The sequence below is a fragment of the Scyliorhinus torazame genome, chromosome 1, assembly GCF_047496885.1.
Source record: "Scyliorhinus torazame isolate Kashiwa2021f chromosome 1, sScyTor2.1, whole genome shotgun sequence".
Lineage (NCBI taxonomy): Eukaryota > Metazoa > Chordata > Chondrichthyes > Carcharhiniformes > Scyliorhinidae > Scyliorhinus > Scyliorhinus torazame.
Window position 1 is genome coordinate 10970039 of NC_092707.1, and position 24385 is coordinate 10994423.

Here is a 24385-nt window from a genome sequence, read left to right on the forward strand (position 1 = left end):
TGAGACTCTCAGCCTATCTAGCTTTGTTTGGGGCCTGTATAGAGGACCTACACAGATCATTTTCATCTTGGTTCTACCTTGGTGCCAAAGCCATATTCTTCAATCCTGCTCCCCTGTTTTTAATGTAGAATGTCTCCATTGATTATTCAATGTTCCAATCAATGTCCACACAGCTCTTGTTCTAAATTATAGCTTAATTCTTTAATAATTCCAGTTGTAGAGAAATTGCACGAATGGCATTTTCCTTGGGTGTTTCCTATGCTGTAGTATTGCCATTCCTTTAATATATGGAATGAATGCGATTTTCAAAGGTTCTAATTTTAAAATGGACCAACTTCAATTAAGGTAATTTTTTTTTTTTTTTTTTTTTTTTTTTTTTTTTTATAAATGTTTTATTGAAAATTTTTTCCCAAACAACAATTTTTCCCCTCTTACAAAGCAAACGCAACAATAACAATACAGAAATTTTAAACAATACACAAGTAACAAAACCCCTTTATCTTTGACCTAAACTAAACCCCCCCTCCCCCCCCCCCCCCCTCCCCCTGGGTTGCTGCTGCTGGTCATCTGTCTTCCCTCTAACGTTCCCCTAGGTAGTCGAGAAATGGCTGCCACCGCCTGGTGAACCCTTGAGCCGGTCCTCTCAGGGCAAACTTTATCTGCTCCAGTTTAATGAACCCCGCCATATCATTTACCCAGGCCTCCAGTCCGGGGGGTTTCGCCTCCTTCCACATGAGTAGGATCCTGCGCCGGGCTACTAGGGACGCAAAGGCCACAACGTCGGCCTCTTTCGCCTCCTGCACTCCCGACTCTTCCGCAACTCCAAATAGAGCTAACCCCCAGCCTGGTTTGACCCGGGCCCTCACCACCCGCGAAATCACTCCCGTCACTCCCTTCCAATTTCAATTAAGGTAATTAAAAACACAATTTGCTGATTGTGCAGAAGTAATGTAAAATGTCAAACTAAATCATAACTTTGTACCAATTATTTTTTTTTTAAAAGTCAGAAGCCTTATATTGGACTGTAAATGGACATTCTGAATAAATGGAGTTAGGTGTGGAGTGAAGATATTATGATATGTCACTTTAAAGTAGTACCTTCGAATACCTGTGGGATTTCCTACCCATTTGCATCATTGTTTGGAATGTAATTAGCCAGCGTTTATTGAAACCCCTGTTGGCTTGCATGGTTTCTCTCCGTTTATTTGTTGAATATGCTCATCTTTGCCACCCAGTCTCTTGATGACCTCCATTTAGCCACATCCAACCTCATCCATTGTCACTAGAGTGTTGGTTTTCTGTTCAAGGGTGAAAGGAAAGCCAGGAATATTCTGCAGCTCCACTCGGTGTGATGTTTTCTAAGGCCAGCTTTGGGAAAGCGTGCGCCATTTAGTTCTTCATTTCTTGATATTTAATTTATGTAATAATTCAGCGTTTTTTATACTCCAAGAAGGGGTGGTTGCTTTTCTCCAGCAATAGAGCACAGGGTGCACTAAACCATGGAGTTGAGGTTGATTCCTAGACCCTATTGATTTTGACCACTGCAATTATTCATTGAGCTTGTGTTGGCCATTCTTGGCAAAACCAGTAGCCAAGGTTATTTAATGAAATGGCTCTACTTTTATTGACCGTGTGTGTGTGTGTGAATAGTGGACAGTATCACTTTTGAATGCATTTCCAATAATTTGGAAAGCCTCTGATGTGGATCTAAGAGGCCAACACAAGCTTTGTACTCTGCAATAAGTTTTTCTGTTTCGTATTTTGTAAGCTCTGAATCAGAGTAAAGGTGCGACCTAGGTTAAGGCTTGCGGTTGCCAAATATTATATAATGGTTGACTTGTCTCTTTCTAAGATATTACGAATGGGCCAACATTTGCAAACTTTTTTTCGTAAATATAAAAAATGATTTCCAGTACATTTAGAAGAAGCTAAATTATTTGATACTCACAAATGAAGTGACAGACAGCTTGTCGCATGTTTGAACCTTCTGGAAGGTGTTGCATGTAAACAATTGTAGAGGTGGCTTAGTTTTGAAGGAATTTATTACTTAATCCAGCATGTTGAGCTATTTTCAGCACCCAAAGATGTGGACAGCACTCATTTGAGTGCTTATGTATGGGGCAACAACTACAGGTATAAGGTTATTATAGAGGCAAAAGGGATTTTGCCTCTGGATAGAGTTGAAACTTCAAAATTATAAATCTATGTAATTTTGCTGGGAAGAGCCATTGATTCTGTTGACAAGCTAAATAAATCTGGACAGTTTGGTGTTAAACTGTTCTGTGGTCTGGCTGCATTCCAGATTCTGAGAAATCTAAAGATCATCGATATAAAATACTCACCGAGAAATCAGAAGAAAGCTTTTTAACCAATGAGCGCCAGTAAGATCAGAGCTGAAAAGTTGTAGCGATCTCTTGTCAAGGGCAAAGTGGAGGGCAGCAGAAGGAAGGGTCCATCTATGCGTGGTTAGATGATAGATGTCATGGAGTGGTTGCAGTGGATATGCGAGGTTGGCTCAAGACACAAGTGTGACCATGACACAGATAAAATTGACATATTCCCAGATGACCATAGGCTGCTTTCCCTTTTTTTGAGGGGGAGAACTGACTGGTGGTGGCTTTAACTTGAGGATTAACACACCTCAGGCGAGGGGAAAGGTTGAGAAGGCGGGCCCTTCATGAATACTGTCAGCCGGTACGGGAATTGAACCCCCGCTGCTGGCGTCACTCAGCACATCACGGACCAGCTGCCTAGCCAACTGAAGGAAACCCTACCATACCAGCAGATCTCCTGGTGGGAGCAGCTACAAGCAGCAGCAGATGAGAATGTGAAACTCACTGCCACAGGGAGTAGTTAAGGTGAACCACCACATAAAGAGGCTATTCAGCCCAACGCGCCAGCCAAAAAAGAGAAGGAGAAATATAAACCAGCCGCTCAACTTTAAAAAAAATAAATATAGAGTACCCAATTCATTTTCTTTTCCAATTAAGGGGTAGTTTAGTGTGACCAATCCACCTACCCTGCACATCTTTGGGTTGTGGGGGCGACACCCACGCAAACACAGGGAGAATGTGCAAACTCCACAAAGACAGTGACCCAGAGCCGGGATCGAACTTGGGACCTCGTCGCCGTGAGGCAGCAATTCTAACCACTGCGTCACCCTGCTCCCCATCCACCCGCTCATCTTAATCCCACTTTCCAGGACCTGGTCTGTAGCCTTGCAGGTTACAGCATTTCAGGCGCAGATTCAGGTACCATTTCAATGAAGCTAGATAAGAACGTAAAGGCAAAAAGGAATAGATGAATGTCCTGATGAGGTTAGATGAGGAAACTCAACAGAAGCATAATCACCAATAAGAACTGGTTGGGCTGTAGTTTGTGTAATCTTATATTAAAAAATTCTAGTCCAATTAAGATATTGGTTTGCGATTACAGAAGCAGGCAGTGTTGTATTTGAGGTAGAGTAAGTGATTGTGCAACTGCTTATAATTTACTACTTGAGGTATCCAGATGTTATTTAAAAAAAACTCTATCGTATATAGTGCCTTAAGTTAAATATTGCTTTGTATCTGCCCAAAGCTTAGTTTGAAAGAAATTTGCCTGTTGGGTTGTCTCTGGGGACTCGAATGCGATCCACTTATAAGCCACTCCTATAGTTATCTGAGCACCGAGTGTGATCCTAGTCTTTAAGGGCTATAAATTGTGTGTCTTAACATCCACAAAAGCTAAAGAAGCTTTGTGATAATTTTGGCTATCGAGTCTGCTCCGCCAGTTCTGTCAAATAATGGTGGCTGTCATTTTACTGCCCTGTCTTGTCTCCAATCCCTTAATGCACTTGCTTCCCAAGTAGCTTTCCTTTTCAAATACCTCAGTAGATTTTTGATTTATAATCAAAGTCTTTTTTGGGACATGGCATTCCACATTCTCTCAACCCTTTGTGAGAAGAGGTTTGTCTTGGATCTTCTTGTGTATTTATGTAGTTCTATAAAAGTTTCTAACTGGCATTTTGTTATTTGCCATGTCTGCTGTCAACACCATGACTTGCAATGCCCTTGACTTTGTGTTTACTCAGTTTTAAAACATACCGTTGTTTTTATTTGTCATTATTCATAATCCCTGTGTTACTCCTGCATGATCCATATTTGCTCCAATAGTAGGACAAACTTATGGGTATTGTGTAGGAAAATTGGAACATAGGAGTAGGAGTTGGTTTTTCAGCACATCGAGCTTGCTCTGCTATTCAATACAATCATGGCTGATCATCCACTTCAATGCCGTTTTCCCACACTATCCGCATATCGCTTTGTCATGGGATTTAGAAATCTGCTTTAAGTATACTCATGACTAAGCTTCCACAGCCCTCTGGGTAGAGAATTCCAAACGTTCACAATCCTGTGAGTAAAAAACAAATTCTCATCTCGGTCCTAAGTGACTTTCCCTTTATTTTGAACTTGTGTCCCCTGGTTCTAGATTCCCCAACCAGGGGAAACATTTTACCTCATCTACCCTGTCTTTCCCTTTAAGTGCTTTGTAGGTTTCAATGAAATAACCTAATTCTTCAAAACTCTAGAGAATACAGGCCCAGTTTTCACAGCCTCTTTTCATAGTACAGTCCCGCCTATCCCCGGAACAAGTCTGGTAAACCTTCGCTGCACTCCCTCTATGGCAATAATAACCTTCCTGATGTAAGGGAACCAAAACTTCACACAGTACTCCAGGTGCAGTCTAACCGAGATTCTGGACAGTAGAAGCAAAACTTTGCTGCTCCTGTACTCAAATCCTTTTGCAACAAAGACTAACATACCCATTAGCCTTCCTGATTGCTTGCTTCACCTGCATGTTCGCCTTCAGTGACCTACTGACGAGGTCCTTTGCCCATCTACAAAGAACAAAGAACAATACAGCACAGTAACAGACCCTTCAGCCTCCAAGCCTGCGCCGATCACGTGTCCTATCTAGACCAACCGCCTGTATCCTTCTATACCCCGTCTGCTCATGTGTCTATCCAGATAAGTCTTAAAGGTCGCTAACGTATCTGCCTCAACCATGTCACTTGGCCGTGCATTCCAGGCTACCACCACCCTCTGTAAAATAAAAAAATAAAAAAATCCCCCTCACATCTCCACTGAACCTTTCCCCTCTCACCTTGAACTTGTGCGCCCTTGTCATTTTCAATTCCGCCCTGAGAAAAAGCCTCCAACTATTCACCCTATCTATAACCCTCATCGCTTTATAAACTTCTATCGGGTCGCACCTCAGCCTCTGTCTTTCTAGGGAGAACAATCCCAGTTTATTCAATCTCTCTACATAGCTAATACCCTCCATACCAGGCAACATCCTGGTAAACCTTTTCTGTACTCTCTCCAAAGCCTCCACATCCCTCTGGTAGTGCAGTGACCAGAATTGGACACAGTATTCCAAATGTAGCCTAACCAATGTTCTATATAACTATAACATAATTTGCTAGCTTTTATATTCAATACCCCGTCTGATGAAGGCAAGCATGCCATTTGCTTTCTTTACCACTATTTCCAACTGTGCTGCCACTTTTAAGGATCTGTGGACTTGCACGCCCAGATCTCTCTGTGTCTCTATGCTCCTGATGGCTCTGCCATTTATTTTATAGCTCCCACCAGAATTAGATCTACCAAAATGCATCACCTCACATTTGTCCGGGTTAAATTCCATCTGCCATTTCTTTGCCCAATTTTGCAGCCTATCTGTATCCTGTTGTATTCTCTGACAATCTTCATCACTATCCGCAACTCCTGCAATCTTAGTATCATCCGCAAACTTGCTAATTAGACCAGCTACATTTTCTTCCAAGTCATTTATATATATATATATTACAAAAGCAGAGGTCCGAGTACTGGTCCCTGCGGAACACCACTAGTTACAGACCTCCATTCGGAGAAACACCCTTCCACTGCTACACTCTTGTCTTCTATGGCCAAGCCAGTTCTGAATCCATCTAGCCAATTCACCCCTGACCCCGTGTGATTTAATCTTTTGCACCAGCTTGCCATGAGGGACCTTATCAAATGTTTCACTAAAGTCCATGTAGACAACATCCACAGCCCTTCCCCCATCAATAGTTTTTGTCACCTCCTCAAAAAACTCAATTAAATTAGTGAGACATGACCTGCCTTGTACAAAACCATGCTGTCTGTCACTAATAAAACCATTCACTTTCAAATGTGCATAGATCCTATCTCCAATTACTAATTACACTTTCTAATCTCTCACCATTTAAGAAATACTTTGCATATCTGTTCCTCATACCAATGTGGATTACCTCACATTTTTCCGCATTATATTCCATCTACCATATTCTTGCCCACTCACTCACTGTCCAAATCCAATATGTTGAATTGATCACTCTGGGCACTGGTGTATTATTTCTTAAGTGGAGGTGGCCTTCAAATAAAGATTTATTTTAAAGAGAAACAGCAACTTCTATTTATACAGCACCTTTCACATGGCCATTCGCAGACGCCTAATTAGACAAAGTTTGACAGGTACAAAAGGAGATACTCAGCTACGTGGGCAAAACCTTGGCCAAATAACAGGAGAGCGAGTGAAGCAGAGAGGTTCAGGGGGAGTGTTCCAGAGCTTTTAGTGCCGTTGCAGCTCAAGGAATGGCTGCCAATGGTGAGGTAAAGAGAATTAGAGGATGCACAATGGGTCAAAATTGGAGGAATGCAGAGATGCTGGACGATTTGTAGGGCTGCTAAAAATGCAGAGATACGGATGGTTTCAAACACCAGGTGAAAAATTTAAGTTGGTGCACTGCTGGACCAGGAACCAGTGATGTAAGTAGTTATTCTCGATCCTGTGCCATGTATACATGCACACTCTGGACGGGCATGAAATGAAAAATGAAAATCGCTTATTGTCACAAGTAGGCTTCAATGAAGTTATTGTGAAAAGCTCCTAGTCACCACATTCCGCCGCCTGTTCGGGGAGGCTGGTACGGGAATGGAACCGTGCTGCTGGCCTGCCTTGGTCTGCTTTAAAAGCCAGCGATTTAGCCCAGTGTGCTAAACCAGCCCCTATGTACATGTACAAATGAGTGTTTTACACATGCTTTGATTAATAAAAAGGTTTAGTACATTTCTACAAAAATGGACTGAATTATCTTTTCCTTAATTTTGTGTTATATGTTGGTATGGAAGTTAGCAGCAGTATCAATTTGTGGTCTCAGTAACCGTAGCTTCTGTTTACCATGCCTTATGATTGCAATACATGTCTGATTTTGAGTGTCACTATTATAGTTTTTCTCCAAATATTCATTGGATCCCAGTTTATGTTTGGTGTAAGTTTAACATCTTTTGGCATGAGATATTGAACCACAGGTGGATGTAATTGTGTCTGTGATACTAATTAAAACACAGGGAATTTTCCTGTTATCCTGGCCAGCATTTCCCCTCAACCAGCACCACGACAACTGCTCGGCCCAGGACCGCAAGAAACTTCAGAGAGTCGTGAACTCCGCCCAGTCCATCACACGAACCTGCCTCCCATCCATTGACTCCATCTACACCTCCCGCTGCCTGGGGAAAGCGGGCAGCATAATCAAAGATTCCTCCCACCTGGCTTACTCACTCTTCCAACTTCTTCCATCAGGCAGGAGATACAGAAGTCTGAGAACACGCACGTACAGACTCAAAAACAGCTTCTTCCCCACTGTCACCAGACTCCTAAATGACCCTCTTATGGACTGACCTCATTAACACTACACCCTGTATGCTTCATCCGATGCCAGTGCTTATGTAGTTACATTGTATATGTTGTGTTGCCCTATTATGTATTTTCTTTTCTTCCTTTTTCTTCCCATGTACTTAATGATCTGTTGAGCTGCTCGCAGAAAAATACTTTTCACTGTACCTCGGTACACGTGACAATAAACAAATCCAATCCAATAATTGGCCATCAACCATTCATTTACCATTTAAAGGCAATATGCGTAGTTGCACAATGAGCATCAATAAAATCTCAAGTGGGGTTGGTTTAGCACTGTGCTAAATAGCTGGCTTTTAAAACAGACCAAGGCAGGCCAGCAGCACGGTTCAATTCCCGTACCAGCCTCCCCGAACAGGCGCCGGAATGTGGCGACTAGGGGCTTTTCACAGTAACTTCAAATGAAGCCTACTTGTGACAATAAGTGATTTTCATTTCATTTTCAACTCAGTTTCCAGGTATTTCATGCTTTTTTTGTATGTTGTTGGTTCGGTTATTTTGCAAGGAATATACAGCAAGTTCAGCTTTAAATCATTCCTGCAACTGTAAACTAAGGGATGTATTGAAGTTGAGTAAGATGAACCCAGAGTAACTTTATGATGAACATGCGTGTTTATTTTCGCAGTAACTTCATTGCAGTGTTAATGTAAGCCTACTTGTGACAATAAAGATTATTATTATATTATAAGGGATCTTGCTGTGCACACACTGGCTGCTGAATTTGTACTTTAGCAGTAATTATTGTAAAGTGTGTTGGGACATCCTGGGAAATGAAAAGTGATCTAAAATACATCTTTATTTTTACTTAAGAAAGATGGCTTTTAGCTTTTGTGCAGATGGAATGCACGGATAATTTCTATTTAAAAAAAACAAAAAACTTTTGATTTCTTTGACAATCGTTTAAAGATTCAAAGTTCATCAAGTTACTTTGAGTTCATTTTACTCTATTTTAAAACATACTTTGGTTGAGATAATTGCAGGAGTAATTTGGGGCTGAATTTGCTACACTAGGATAACCGAATCAGCAACAATACATGCGTGAAACACCTGGGTAAAAAGTTTTTTTTATTTGTGACCCATCTGAAGTAATGATTTATTTTGCGATGCTGGTTGTTTGTCCACATTGAATGTGTGGGGCTAGCTGTTAATCATAGAGCTTGCTGCATTGCGGATGTCATGTTTTTCCCAAGTGGCGATTTTTATCAGTGTGCTGAATTAATTGTGATTGGCAAACCAGTCCTGCAGTTCCAGCACAAACAAATGATGTGTGTCTATTTGCAAACTTTGGCCACTTATAATTGTTGCCTCCTCAACTGAAGGTGGCTGGAGGAAAACATTTTCATCTTTGTTGGTCTGCTTGTAAACAATGTATCTCAAAAGCTAATGAATGGATTTCAACAAAAATTGGTCCACTCCTAGTACTTGGCACAAAGAATATTTTTGTCGAAGATCTGGATCCTGGAATTCTTTAAAGGCTGGGTTTTGGGATTAGTGTGATTACTGCCTGCTTCATCGTCACCGGCAACCCCCCCCCCCCTTCTCCAGTGCTTCATTAAACGCCCCCAACAGATGTGGTGCCAGGTCCGCTGCAAATTCCTTATAAAATTCTGCCGGGTACCCATCCGGCCAAGGGGCCTTCCCCAACTTCATACCCCTGATACTATCCAGCACCGCCCTCAGCCCCAGGGGCTCCTCCAACGCCTGCCTCTTTGCTCCCTCCACCTGGGGAAATTCCAGCTCGTCCAGAAACCACCCCATGTCCCCCTTATTTCCTCCTAGGTCTGCCTCATAAAGTCCCTGGTAATACTCTCTAATTGCCTCATTTATCTTCCCTGGCTCTGACACCACATCCCCAGCCCCAGTCCGGATCTTCAATGTTTCCCTGGACGCAGCCTGCCTCCGCAGCTGCTGCGCCAGCATGCGGCTCGCCTGCTCCCCATACTCGCATTGCACCCCTCTTGTCCTACGCAGTTGCCCGACTGCACTCCCTGTTGTCAGCCTGTCAAATTGCCCCTGCAACCTTTTCCTCCTCACCAATCCCTCCATGGTGGGCACCCTCGAATATTCCCTGTCCACCTCCACTATCTCGCTCACTAGACGGTCATGTTCCGCCCTCTCCTTATTCGCACGAACCGTAAATGAGATAATTTCTCTCCAGACCACTGCCTTCAGTGCTTCCCAAAAATTGCCCGCCGACACCTCCCCATTCTGATTGAACTCCACATAATCCCTAATCGCCAACCGCACCGTATCAGAAAAACCTCCATCCGCCAACAGCTCCGAGTCAAACCTCCACCCGGCCCCTGCTCTCGTCCCGTACTGAACCAAATATCCAGCCAGTGAGGTGCATGGTCCGAGATAACTATCCCCGCATACTCTGCCCCCTCCACCACAACCAAAATCTCCCGACTCACTACAAAGTAATCAATCCTCGAATACACCTTATAGACGTGTGAAAAGAAGGAATACTCCCTTCCCCCTGGGTTCTGAAAGCGCCATGGATCCACCATACCCACCCTCTCCATAAACCCCCCCAGCTCCCTTGCCATTCGTACCCTACCCATCGACCTGGGACTCAATCTATCCACCCTCGGCTCCAGGTCACAGTTAAAATCTCCTCCCATGATCAACTGGTACGTGGCCAAATCCGGGCTTGCTGCCAGCATCCCCCTCATAAAACCCACATCATCCCAATTTGGGGCATACACATTTACCAACACTGCCGGTGCCCCTTCCAATACCCCACTCACAATCACATATCTCCCACCTGGATCCCTCACCTCCTTCGCACTCTCAAACCCCATTTTTTTGCTCATTAAAATCGCCACACTCCTCGATTTCAAATCAAACCCCCGAGTGAAAAATCTGCCTGACCCACCCCTTTTTAACCGGCCCATTCAGTCCCCGAACGTTCCACGTTACCAACCTTACCAGAGGCTTGCGCCTCCAATCCCTTCTACCGTCCGTCATCATCCCCACTTAACTTCTGCCCCTTTAATTCCACTCTGTACCTAGCCCAGCCCAGATGGCCCCTTTCTTCGCCCTTGACCATGTCATCTCTCACCCCCTGCCACGTTGCAGAAACCTCCGCCCCCCCCCCCCCCCCACTTCTCCTTTCCCCCGGCCACCCCTCCTGGCCTTCTCCCCCACCACCTCACTTCCGTTCACCAGCATAACCTGCTAACGCTGCCCAAATTACCCTCCCCCACTCCTCAGCTTCCAAGAAGAAGGCCTCCTGCTGGCCTTACCCTCCCCCACCCAAACAAGGACTCCTCCTGAACTCCAGGTAGCCTTCTCCAAAAGCAAACAAACAGATGTTAAACACAAACAGTCCCATAAAACAGGAGGGGGGATGGGAACATCCATCCCCACATAAACTTTTTACCCCTACAACTCCTTACAATCTCAACATTGAACAGAACCCCCCCCCCCCCCCCCCCCCCCCGCCCCCCACAAAAAAAAGGCGAAAATCCCCCAATCCCTACACCCACTTCAAACATGCTCCCGACCATTATATAGTGCCAGCACCCCGGTTCCCAAGCATTGTCCACTCAGTTCTCCCCCAGTTTATGCTCCTTAATGAAGTCTTCGGCCGCTTCTGGAGTCTCAAAATAATACTCCTGGCCTCCGAACGTCACCCATAATTTCGCCGGGTAGAGCACCCCAAACCTGATCTGTCGCTGGTGCAGCACCGCCTTGGCCTTGTTGAAACCTGCCTGCTGTTTTGCCAACTCGCTCCGATGTCCTGATAAATCCGGAAGTTATTTCCCTCCCAGTCGCAGCTACGCTTCTCCCTGGCCCATCGTAGAATTTTCTCTTTCTCCACAAATTTATGGAGTCTCACGATCACTGCCCGCGGCTGCTCCCCAGCTCTAGGCTTTTGCCTCGGAGACCTATGCGTCGGTCCACTTCAGGTGCCTTATCTAGCACCCCTTCTGCCACCAGTCCTGCCAGCATCCTCGAGACGTACCTCGTGGCACTCACACCTTCCACTCCTTCAGGCAGGCCCACTATTCAGAGGTTCTACCTTCTCGAGGCATTCTCCTGCTCCTCCACATTTGCCCTCAGCGTTTTACAAAGGTCTTCTAGGAGCCCCACCTCTGCCTCCAGAGCCACCACACGATCGCTGTGGTCTAAGATCACTCTTCAATCTCCCGAATCCGTGACCCCTGCACCTCCAAACACCTCTCCATCTGCTCCAAAGTACTCTTCAGAGGTGCCACATGCATTTCTTTCCTCTGTTTATGGAATTCCTCCTTGATAAAAGTCATCAGTTCCTTTATCTGGGGCCTTGCAGCTTGCCCCTTCCCTGCCTGCATGCTGGAAGAGACTGTCTGTGAAGCACAAGACTGTTGCAACTTTCCAGCCAAACCTCTCCCTGTTTTCTGCCGGGTCCGGTGATTAGAAGACTTACCATTCCAGGGGTAAACTACTCCTCTAACATTCACCAACGCCTTTTCATCAAAATTCCACCCGGATCTGGGTAAAAAGAGCCCTTTTCTGTGAGTTTGAACAGGAACAGCCCTTTATGTGACCAATCACTCCATGGTCACAAGCGGAAGTCCTGATGTGGAGTTGCCTTCTTGACCGACAACAGTCTATCTAGTATAGGTACACCCACAGAAGAGCGTTCCAAGTCAGGATGGTGCATTCTTGGAGGGGAACCTGCAGATGTTGGTGTTCAAGTGTAGTCAGTCTTGTTACATGTACACACGTGGCACCTAATCTGTGCAGGGCAAGGTCCCACAAACAGCGGAAAACTGCGACGGTGATACTGGTTGAGAGATGAATGTTGGCCAAGACGCTGGGAAAACTCTGCTGTTCTTCAAATAGTTCCATGGAATTTCTTGTATATCTGAATAGGCAGGCAGCTGAGAGATTTCTTTTACCCAAATAAATTACTAGTCATTTGAACTGTTGAGCTACACGAGGAAGTTTGATGTGGAGTACTTCTCCATTGGGTCTTCATGTATATTGGCTCATTTCAACTTCTCAAGTCATTCCTACCTCACCTCATGCTTTTGTAAAACCACTTACCAGTTATTTCACAATGTAACAGCTCTAGCTGCTTAGTTTGATAGGTTTATTATTATTATAATGTATGCCCACTAAAGGTCACCATAAGTGCTTCTCTATGTCCTATTCTAAAACTCAGCTGTAATGCAAGAAAAGATGCAGTGCATTGCCTTAATGTTTAACAATTACATTTCGTGCCGCTACCTAACATAAAGCAGAGATCCATAATTTTCTTTTGTTTTAAAATATTTTTATTAGGGTATTTGCAAGTTTTTATAACAATAACAATGACATAAACATGGTACAATAAACGTTTCCATCCCCACACCTCCGGGTGAACCCGACCATTGACCCTCTTAAGGCAAAATTTATCTTCTCGAGACTGAGAAACCCAGCCATGTCACTAACCCAGGTCTCTACACTCGGGGGCTATGAGTCCCTCCACATTAATAAGATCCGTCTCCGGGCTAGCAGGGAGGCAAAGGCCAAGACTTCAGCCCCTTTCGCCCCCTGAACTCCCGGCTCTTCCGACACTCCAAAGATCGCTACCTGCGGACTCGGCACCACCCGTGTTTTTAGCACCGTGGACATTGCCTCAGCAAAACCCTGCCAAAATCTTCTAAGCTTCGGGCATGCCCACAACATGTGGACATGATTTGCTGGGATTCCCGCGCACCTCGCACGCCTATCCTCTCCCCCGAAAAACTTGCTCATCCGAGCCACTGTCCTTTGTGCCCGGTGGACTACCTTAAATTGTATTAGGCTAGGGGCAGCACGGTGGCACAGTGGTTAACATTGCTGCCTACGGCGCTGAGGACCCAGGTTTGAATGCCGGCCCTGGGTCACTGTCCCTGTGGAGTTTGCACGTTCTCCCCTTGTCTGAGTGGATTTCACCCCCACAACCCAAGGTGTGGGTAGGATAGGTGGATTGGCCATGCTAAATTGCCCCTTAAATGGAAAAAATAATTGGGTACTCTAAATTTAAAAAAAAAAATTGTATTAGGCTAAGCCTGGCACATGATGAGGATGTATTAACCCTGCTTAAGGCATCCACCCACAGACCCGCCTCATCTCTCCTAGCTCGTCCTCCTACTTGCCCTTAAGCTCCTCCACCGGAGTTTCCTCTGCCTCCGAAAGCTCCTGGTCAATATCCGATACCTTCCCCTCTCCCACCCAGGTACTGGAGACTACTCTGTCCTGTATTCCCCGTGGCGGTAGCAGCGGAAAGGCTGGAACCTGCTTTCTCAGGAACTCTCGCACCTACAAATACCTAAACCCATTTCCTGCTGGCAATTCAAATTTATCCTCCAAGGCTTTCAAGCTGGGGAAGCTCCCGTCTATAATTAGATCCCCCATCCTTCTAATTCCTGCCTTTTGCCATCTCCGGAACCCACCATCAAGCCTACCTGGTACAAACCGAGGATTATTATAAATCGAGGTCCAAACCGATGCTCCCTCCACTCTCTTATATCTCCTCCACTGCCCCCAGATTCTCAGAGCCGCCACCGGATTTGTGGAGTATCGGGCCGGCGAGAACGGAAGAGATGCATTTATCAGTGCTCCCAAACTTGTGTCTTTACATGACGCCGCCTCCATCTGCTCCCACACCGATCCCACTCCCACTTCCTAATCATGGCTATATTAGCCGCCCAGTAGTAGTTGCAGAAGTTCGGCAGCGCCAACCCACCCTACCCATGACTACGCTCCAGCAACACTTTCTTCACTCGTGGGATTTTACCCACCAACACAAAGCCCGAAATAACCTTATTCACCCGCTTGAAAAAGGCCCTTGGGATGAAGATGGGGAGGAACTGAAAGACCAACAGAAATCTGGGGAGGACCGTCATTTTCACGGTCTATACCCTCCCCGCCAGTGATCGAGGGAGCACGTCCCATTTCTTAATGTCCGCTATCATTTGTTCTACAAGCCGGGATAGGTTTAACTTCTGTAGTGCCTCCCATTCCCGGGCCACCTGGATTCCCAAATACCGAAAGCTCTTTCCTACCATTCTAAGCGGCAGCTCTCCCAGTCTCTTCTCCTGCCCTCTTGCCTAGATCGCAAACATCTCGCTTTTCCCCATGTTCAATTTATACCCCGAAAAATTACCAAATTCCCCCAGGATTCGCGTAACTTCCCCCATCCCCTCCAACGGGCCTGAAATATACAAGAGCAGGTCATCTGCGTAAAGCGAGACTCGGTGCTCCCCCGCCCCCCTGCTGACTAGCCATAACCCATTTTAGGCCAGCCTCCAGCACGTGCCCCCGGCCTCTTCGAACACCCCCTTGGGCATTCGCCGATCCCGACCTCCCATTTGTCCCCTAGTAACAGTTCCTCCCCTGTCAGCAAAGCAGCTCCCTCCCCCCCCCCCCCATCTCCCCTAGCAACAGCAATAGAAACCAAACCCACCAAGTCAAGCTCCAGCCTAACACCTGCTCGCCCCCCCACTGTGCTTCTGTGAGTCAGCTGGCCAAAGCTGACTTGATAGCGCCCGCCCATGGCACCAAGCAGTCTGTCTCCTCATTGTTCTGTCCCCTCTCCCCCCACTTAGACAAACATTTTCAAAGCATCACATTCCCCAGGAAACAAACATCAGAAAAAAACAGTGCAAAAGCAACCACAGAAGAAGAAGAAAAACTGCCCCAGAAACCACCCCCCCCTCTAACCAGCTTCCTGTGAGACAAAGTTAACTTTAGCCATCAAAACAGCCCCTTGTTGCACATAACACTACTTGTACAACCCAACACAAATCGCCACTACAGTACTCCTTCAAGGCTTTAGTGTCTTTTAGTTTACCTCCAGTCTTTTTTCTTTGATAAAAGTCCATACATCGTCTGGTGTTTCAAAGTAGAAGTCCTGTTTCTCATGTGTGACCTACAAACGGGCTGGGTACAACTTCCCAAACTTCACCCCCTTCTTAAAGAGGGCCTTTTTTTGCCCGATTAAACCCAGCTCGCCTCTTGGCCAAATCCGCGCCCAGGTCCTGATAAATGCACAGCTCACAATTCTCCCACTTGCTGCTCCGTTCCTTCTTGGCCCAACGCAGAACGTGTTCCTTGTCCAGGAATCGGTGTAAGCGTACCACCATCGCCCTCGGCGGCTCGTTCGCACGGGGCTTCTTAGCGAGGGCTCTGTGCGCTCTACCCACTTCCAGCAGCCGAGGGAACACCACAGCCCCCATCAACTTCTCCAGCAAGTTCGTCACATAGGCCCTCGCATCCGAACTCTCACTGCCTTCAGGGAGGCCGACGATTCTCAGATTCTGCCTCCTGGACCTATTCTCCATGTCCTTCAGCTTCTCCTGCATTCTTTTTTGGTGGTCATTCATCAACTCCACCTTGGTCTCCAGCACGGTTATGTATTCCTCGTGCTCGGATACCTTTTTCCCCACTTCCTGGATCGCTCGTCCGTGGGAATCCTGATTTTGCACCACTTGATCAATCGAAGCCTTGATCGTGTTCAGCGTGTCCTTCTTGAGCTTGGCGAAGCAATCTTCAAAAAGCTTCACCCGCTGCTCCGTCGACCACTGTGCCGTCTCCCCGCAGCCCTTGCTCTCCGCCATGCTTTCCCGCGTTACCAGCTCTACTCGTGCCTTCCTTGTCGGACTTTGTCTTCTCACAAGGCCACTTCTGGTCCAATTCTCCATACATTGGGGAATTTCTCCTCACTGTCTCACTCTTCACCGATTTATCCCATAAAATCCAGAAAAAACCGGTTGGGGAAAAGGTCCAAATGTCTGTCACAGGCGGGAGCTATCAAATGTGCGACCTGCTCCTCCATGGCCGCCACCGGAAGTTGAGATCCATAATTTTCTATCGGAATTTCATATCAGAAGCAAAACTGATATTAACGTGGCAAGTTGTTTGGAGAACTCCACAATGGCATTCACTGAGGGAGGCATGCCAAGCAGAGGTCTCACAACATTACCCCATGTGAGAGGTTATAATTACACCATGTCACGTTTACATAGGTTGTTTCCGATATAAATTTCTGATGGATAATGTTGACCGGAATTGTGCACTGGTTCAAGGTTTTTAATTAGATTACTCATCCAATCTGTGTTATTGAAACTATTGACATGTACTCAGACGTGGAAAACACTGTCATGTTTGAAATAAAATGCTTAATGTACGTGAAAGAAAATTGGATGAGTAGATGAGGAAGAAAATGATAGAATATGTCGATAGTGTGAGATGAGAATAGAGTGGGAGTAGGCTGGTTTGAAGCATAAACATCATCACTGTGATGTGATTCTGTGCTGTGAAACCCTGGTATGGAGCATTTAATTTGATAGATATTACACTTGCGTCCACTGTTACATAAGAGAAGGTGTTGCTTTACCCTCCAACTAATCTGATTCTTTTTTTGTATCTTAAAACCTAAAAAGAAAACTGTTTTCCGTTTAGTATTTGTTTTCGTGTATCTTTAAATTTTACAAATTGGCCTTGCGTCAAATTCAAACACACTTTAATTGAAATTAACACGGTCAGAAACAATGATCAACACTATAAATGGATTGAATTGTCAGTCTGTACCCTAACTAACATTATAGGTCGTAGGAAGTCTTGCTTTCAGAGTCTGATATTTACTTGCGAGCTTTTGACTTTATCAGTAAAATAAAAATATAGGCTTTCACGTTTTTCTGTGCTGCAGGATTTACCTGACATTTGTAGGGATTGATCCAAATAATGTCATTATCAGGGCTTAATACCTCAATCATGAGTACTGCTAAAATTGAGTCACGTGGTTAATTTTCACCTTCTGAAGAGCTAGTTTGGTGATGATTTATCACACTTAACTTGGTACTTTTAAATAAAATTGCTCTGTTTTGGTAAGTCTGATTAGAATATTAGCAATTTCTTTTCAATTCATGCAATGCAGAAGCCACCATAAAATAAAATGAAAGAAAAAAGCTTTACTGTTAATAAAACAGTAACTTCATTGCAGTGATAATATAAGCTTACTTTTTTAAAATAATCTTTATTTTCACAAGTAGGCTTGTATTAACACTGCAATGAAGCTACTGTGGAAAACCCCTAGTCCCCACATTCCGGCGCCTGTTCGGGTACACAGAGGGAGAATTCAGAATGTCCAATTCACCTAACAAGCACGCCTTTCGGGACTTGTGGGAGGAAACCGGAGCACCCGGAGGAAACCCACGCAGACACTGGGAGAACGTGCAGACTCCGCACAGACAGTGACACTAATAAATATTATTATTATTATAAAGACTGTCTCTAACTTTTGCAGATTTAGAATCTGTAGACTCTTTTGTAGGGAGTACTGCAGCCCTAAAATCGAGCACATGGACTGCAGGTTTAAAACTGGATGCTGCAAGTGACCTGATATACCTGAAGTTGGATTGTTAATAGTTTTGAGGCTTTGCCGGCTTCTCGGTTTTGGGCTTTCGGAGCGTTGGAATGGGACTTTGTTGGCTTTGTTCTATTTCATAAGCTGATATTGTTCTGTGGCAACCAATGTGAAATATTCCGCGATTAGCACTTCTCGGCCGTAATTGTCCGGTCGTTGGGATTCTCTTTCCTGCTGGCAGCAAGTTTCCCAGCGGTGCGGGGTGGCTTCAGTGGGAAATCCCATTGACCAGCGGCAGGAAGAGAGAATCTCGCTGCCAGCGAGTGGCGTGCTGCCGAAAAACATGTGGCTGGGGGACTGGAGGATCCCACTCCTAGTTTCAGGTTTTATGCAGAAAACTGTAATCATTCAGAGAAATTGTATGTGTATTTGCATTCAAATCAATAAAATAACCTAAACTATTTCCCATCATTACCCTCCTCCGCTCCCATTTCGTCGAGGGGAGCGGGGGTCTTTTTTTGTGCTTTCAAATGTGATTCCATTGGGCTAAAATTCATCCTTATTTTTACTTTCAAAGGTACTCATAGTACAATATGGAATCTTAGCAAAAGAAAAAAATTGGCTTTACAATAAATAATTTTCATTGTTCTGCAAACCCATCGGTTAAAATTGAAGTCGGCAAAATGTTCGCAATGCATCCCGTGAAGCGAACATAGGAAGGAAAAGAATTCATACAGAAGTTTCCTGGCTGTCCTTGTACCACCAGATTACTTTTTTTTTCACTCGGGCTTGATGTTTCAGTAACGAACCTGTGAATGAATGCATTGTTTTTATTTAAGGTAAAAGTGGTGACAGGAAAGGATGGCCAGACTGGGACGCCAGTTGCCATAGCAACACAGCTTCCCCCTAATGTTTCTGCTGCATTTTCAACACAGCAGCAGCAACAGTTTCAGGTAAGGAAGTCAATGTGGCACCGGCAAGTCTGTGAATCATATTATAGCATCACAAGGGTTAAATCCTGTTGTATCGCCGTGCTGTAACCAGTTCATCCATTTCTGATGTGCTTTTCTTTCTTGTCCTTCTGTAGCAGACTCACCAAGGTACCCCAGTGGCAGGCACAGCCAACACGGTGGAGATTGAAGCGTTCAAAAGGCAGCAGGCTTTGTCTCAAACAGGTACGTTTCCTTTTGGACCAGTTTATGAAATATTTATGCCACAAGTGTGACGATGTAATTCCTGAGGACTGAGTTTTCCGTGGAAATACTCGCAGTGGAAGAGGAGGAGCGAGGGCGGGGGGGGGGGGGGGGGGGGAGAATCGCATGGGATCTTTTAGCATAAGCTTAGTACTGCTCTTTGTGCTGTACTGCACCACATTGCTGATGCCTTTTAAAATCTGAAATGGTGCAAACCGCTAAATGTGGAGAGACATGTAAAACTTAAGTTCTCTATGCAAGTTGCATATGATCAATATTTAGCATTGCTTCAATCTCCGTGTCCAGATGATAAAACATAAACTACCGCTGTAAACCTCTAGATTGGATTTGTTCCCCATTCACAGCCATCCACTACCCACTGTGTATTTTTTGATGGGTTGATTTAGGTGGTATTTATGGACTCCTATGAAGTATTCCTAATTTAGATGCAACTTTGCATTTCTACCAGGTTGCCCATTCCTCCTGGTGATGTTGAAGCTAGTTCCCTCGCCGGGTCTTGTGTTGTATACTTGTCTTGCAGTTGTTGCGGATGATACGGAGCCTTTCTAGTTTGGCTCCTTATTTATCTGCCGCTGTTCTTGCCCTTATGAGCACAGTTTCCTTTTGTTTTTGTTTGTAACTTGTTGAGCACTTCTGTGCAGTACCATGTAGTTTGCTTGTTGCTGTTTTATTCTTTACAGTGCCTCATGGTTCTACAACTTCAGAACTAGTCTCTGATAAAGGTTACAATACTTTGGCGATGTTTTATGGAATGCTACATTGCAATCCATGATTTCCATTGCAACCTGCATTGAAATAGCATCCTTTAATGTGCCTTGGGATCAGACTAAGGTAGAGATAGGAAAGAGTCTCGTAATGGTGTCCAAAGGTTGTTGTTGAAGGTTAGGCACTGCTGAGGATTCAAGATGGGGGTAAATGGTGATGAGATGGAGGGGTTTAGGGAAGGAAGTCCACAGTGTGGAAGCAAGATAACTGAAAGCTGTGGAAATCTGATGGAAATGCTGATATGACAGTGCGGTGGCACACTGGTTAGCACTGCTGCATCACAGCGCTAGGGACCCGAATTCGATTCCAGCCTTGGGTTGCTGTCTGTGTGGAATTTCATTTTCTCCTTGTGTCTGCGTGGATTTCCGCAGTGCTCCGGTTTCCTCCCACAGTCCAAAAATGTGTAGGTTAGGTGGATTGGCTATGATCAATGCGCGGGGTTATGGGGATAGGGCAGGGGAGTGGGCCCAAGTAGAGCACTCTTTTGGAAGGCGGTACAAACTCAATGGGCCGAATGGCTTCCTTCTGCACTGCAGGGATTCTGTGGAATGAAGAGAGTGGAATGTGCAGTAGATTAAAGTTCGAATAGCATAAAAAAGAGGCAGCGATATAGGGCTGTTGGAAATTGAAGAAGTTGAGGAGTGATGGAGGATTGCATAATCTTGAGGATGTGAGGATGTGGTTTAGAAGTTGAATTGTAGGATATTCAACATGTACCATATAAAACATCTTTTAGAAATTCCTTTTCAGTATGTAGATGTTAACTTATTTTACCTGTTGCTGATTTCACGACCCAGATTGTGGTTATTATTCTTATAACTTCTCGGTTTTGCTGTTGGAAGTTCTGTGCCTAGTGGGTGCAAACTGAAGTGGATTGTGATGATTTAGAAATCAATTAAGTGTCATCTTATTCTCTGATTACTAAGACAAATGAACCGTTCCAATATTAATGGTAGAGATGCATTTAAGGAGAACATGGATAAGTACATGACGGAGCAAAGAATAAAGGATATGCTGATAGGGTTAAACAAATAATGATGGGTGGAGGCTCATGGGGAATATAAATGCCAGCATAGTCCAATTGAACTGAATGACCTGTTTCTGTGCTGTAGAATTGATGTAACAATCGGTGGTAAATTATTAATGGTGGGGTAGGTGGTGTTGGTAGATGATGGTATTAATGACTTGGAAGGGAATATTATAGATACTGTTCTTATGTGTGTGTGCATGCAATAATTTAATAGAACATCCTGGGGCACTTTATACGTGCAAAACAGGCAAAAGGTGACACTGAGTCAAAGAAGAAGACATTAAAAACTGTGGATGAAAGAGGGTTGAAAGGGCATCTTTAAGGAGGAGAGAGACAGTGGGAAAGAGGTTTAAGGAGGGAGTTTAGGACCTAGACAGCAGAAGGCATGACCACTGACGAGATGGCATTCGGAGATGGACAAGAGGCAAGAGTTTGGGGCCTTTATGCCGGGAGAATATTGCAGAGGGAAGGCCAAAACTGGCAAGAGAGAATTTGGTCAATTGATGCGGTGGTGTAAGTCATCCAAGACTTGAGTTTTTAAAGTTTGAAGTTTGTTGGAGAAAGGAAATTGAGAGGGAGGTAAAGTATTCCGTAGTTTTGAGGTCACAGGGGAAGGAAGTTGTGCGGAACAAGAGAGGAAAGCTGAGTTCAGCATGAGCACAAGACCAGTTTGGGGAAGCACTTGGCAGAGGAGTGGTTATTAAAGAAGAGGAAGCGAAGAAAGTTATTGATATTGGGCTTGGCGACGAGAAGTGAGAGAAGGAAGGTTCTCCAAGGTTTACCTATTGGATTTGGATGAACATTAATGAATGAATTTGGGGCTTCATTGCACAGTTTTGAAATTTGCAGTTGAGACAAAATTTAAGTATATCAATCCATGTGCCAGGCATGTGGGGACACAGCGAATGAAATTCAATGCCGAAAAGTGTGATAAGATATATTTTGGTAAGAAGGAGTAGGAGAGACAATTTAAGGTAAAGGGTGCAATTTTAAAAGGGGTTCCAGGAGGGAGGGCGAGGGAGAGACCTGGAAGTTGAGTGGGAGGGTGGTGGTGTGGATGGTAGTTGTGCACCTGTCTTTGAAGGTGGCAGGACCAGTTAATAAAGCATGACAACAAGGCATGGAGTAGAAAATTCGGAAAGTTATGCCAAATCTTTATAAAACATTAGATGGGCCCCAGCTGGAATACTGTGCCCAATTCTGGGCACCAGGATGGTTCTGGAGGCTACAGAGAGGGACTTACTACAATGCTTTCAGGGGTAATATGACAGTTAAATTGATATGCCGGAGAAGTTGAGGTTATTTTTGCTAAGAAGAAATTTGATAGAGATGTTTTAAACCATATTCATAGGCTTTGGTCCTGTCCATAGCTGGAGGATTACTGGAAGGAGGCTTTTAGGGTAATCTCTAAAGTGGAACTGAACGTGAAACTGGACCCGGGCCCTCGGGAGGCCATATTCGGGATGCCGGACCAGCCAGGGTTGGAAACGGGCGCGGAGGCAGATGTTGTAGCCTTCGCCTCGTTGATCGCCCGAAGGTGGATCCTGTTAGGGTGGAGATCACCCTCTCCACCCTGTGCCCTGGCGTGGCGGGGGGACCTGCTGGAATTTTTAACGCTTGAAAAGGTCACATTTGAACTGAGGGGAAGGATGGAGGGGTTCTACAATTCATGGGCGTTATTCATTATGCACTTTCGAGATTTGGATCACATCAAACATTGGGGCGGGAGGCTGGCAGGGGTGGGGGAGGGGAGACTGTATGTGTTAATGGTGACTATGGGGGATTCCTGATTATTTTTTGTCATTTGTTTATGTTAACATGCGGGCTAATGTTTGGGGGTAGGATGGGATTGTTGTTTTTGATATGGGGATTGTCATTACATTCAAGGACAGCACGGTAGCATTATGGATAGCATAATTGCTTCACAGCTCCAGGGTCCCAGGTTCGATTCCGGCTTGGGTCACTGTCTGTGCGGAGTCTGCACATCCACCCCGTGTGTGCGTGGGTTTCCTCCGGGTGCTCCGGTTTCCTCCCACAGTCCAAAGATGTGCAGGTTAGGTGGATTGGCCATGATAAATTGCCCTTAGTGTTCAAAATTGCCCTTAGTGTTGGGTGGGGTTACTGGGTTATGGGGATAGGGTGGAGGTGTTGACCTTGGGTAGGGTGCTCTTTCCAAGAGCTGGTGCAGGCTCGATGGGCTGAATGGCCTCCTTCTGCCCTGTAAATTCTATGATTCGTCAGTGATTATTGTTTATTATTGGGTGTAAATTTGTGAGAAAATGTGAGAAAGGAGGAGAATAAAAATATTTTTTAAAAAATTAGCATGGCCCATTGTCAGGTGAGAGTACCTTTAAGAAATGGGTGTTTATCAAATAGCTGTAGTGGATGTACCTTTAAGAAATGGGTGTTTATCAAATGGCTGTAGTGGATGTACCTTTAAGAAATGTGTGTTTATCAATTGGCTGTAGTGGGTGTACCTTTAAGAAATGGGTGTTTGTTAAATAGCTGCAGTGATGTCAGAGAGTGGGTGGAGCTGGGCTGTATGCTTTTACTTTTGCTTTGAACAAAAGCTGGTGTGTCTTTGAGTTTTAGTTTTGTTTTGAGAGCTGGATAGCTGCAGGCAAAGCAAGCAGCTATGTAAGGATCTCTCTCTGTAATGTAAAGACTGTTTCCAGATCATTTGAGGATTTAACAGTAATAACTGCTCTCAGTAGAGAATTTAAACCTGATCTCTGTGTTAAAGAGGGTATTTGTTTTATGGATGTTGCAAGGAAAGATTAAGGGTTATTTATAGAATACTGTGTTCTTTGGGGGGAGTATTTTAGTTGATATTTACTGTGGGTTTATAAAGTGTTAACTGGTTTCATAAATAAACATTGTTTTTAATTTAAAAAGTACTTTAGTTCTCTGTTGCACCATACCTGTAAAGTAGGTCCGTGTGCTCCCCATAACCACAATCTATTAAAAGTTGTTGGTCAGGTGAACTCCATGATACACTTTGGGGTTCTCTAAACTCTGGCCCATAACACCATCCACCTACGCCGCAATACTTTGGGTTGTGGGGGTGAGACCCACGCAGACACTGGGAGAATGTGCAAACTCCACACGGGCAGTGGGTCGTGATCGAACCGGGTCCTCGGCACCGTGATGCAGCAGTGCTAACCACTGTGTCGCCATGCCGCCCTCCATTCCTATATTTCAAACAATTCATGGTCTGAAGGCCGCAGAAACATCCCAGCACATTGGGGTGAGGTGTGGCTTATTATCTACGGAGCATGGGTAAATGACATCAATAGCATTCTAATCGCCTGT

General features: G+C 44.9%; 1 protein-coding gene across 11 annotated transcripts in view; it reads left to right on the top strand.

Moving 5' to 3' along the window:
* Positions 1 to 24385, top strand: part of ep400 (E1A binding protein p400) — a 211536-nt gene that overhangs the window by 12018 nt on the left and 175133 nt on the right. For 9 of the 11 annotated variants that reach the window (XM_072466267.1, XM_072466655.1, XM_072466501.1 and 6 more), the window contains exons 3-4: positions 18904 to 19017; positions 19152 to 19239. In XM_072466267.1, coding sequence (XP_072322368.1) covers positions 18904 to 19017; positions 19152 to 19239 — 202 coding nt within the window. The remainder of the gene's footprint in view (positions 1 to 18903; positions 19018 to 19151; positions 19240 to 24385) is intronic. The other 2 variants (XM_072466733.1, XM_072466836.1) reach the window with 1 other exon arrangement.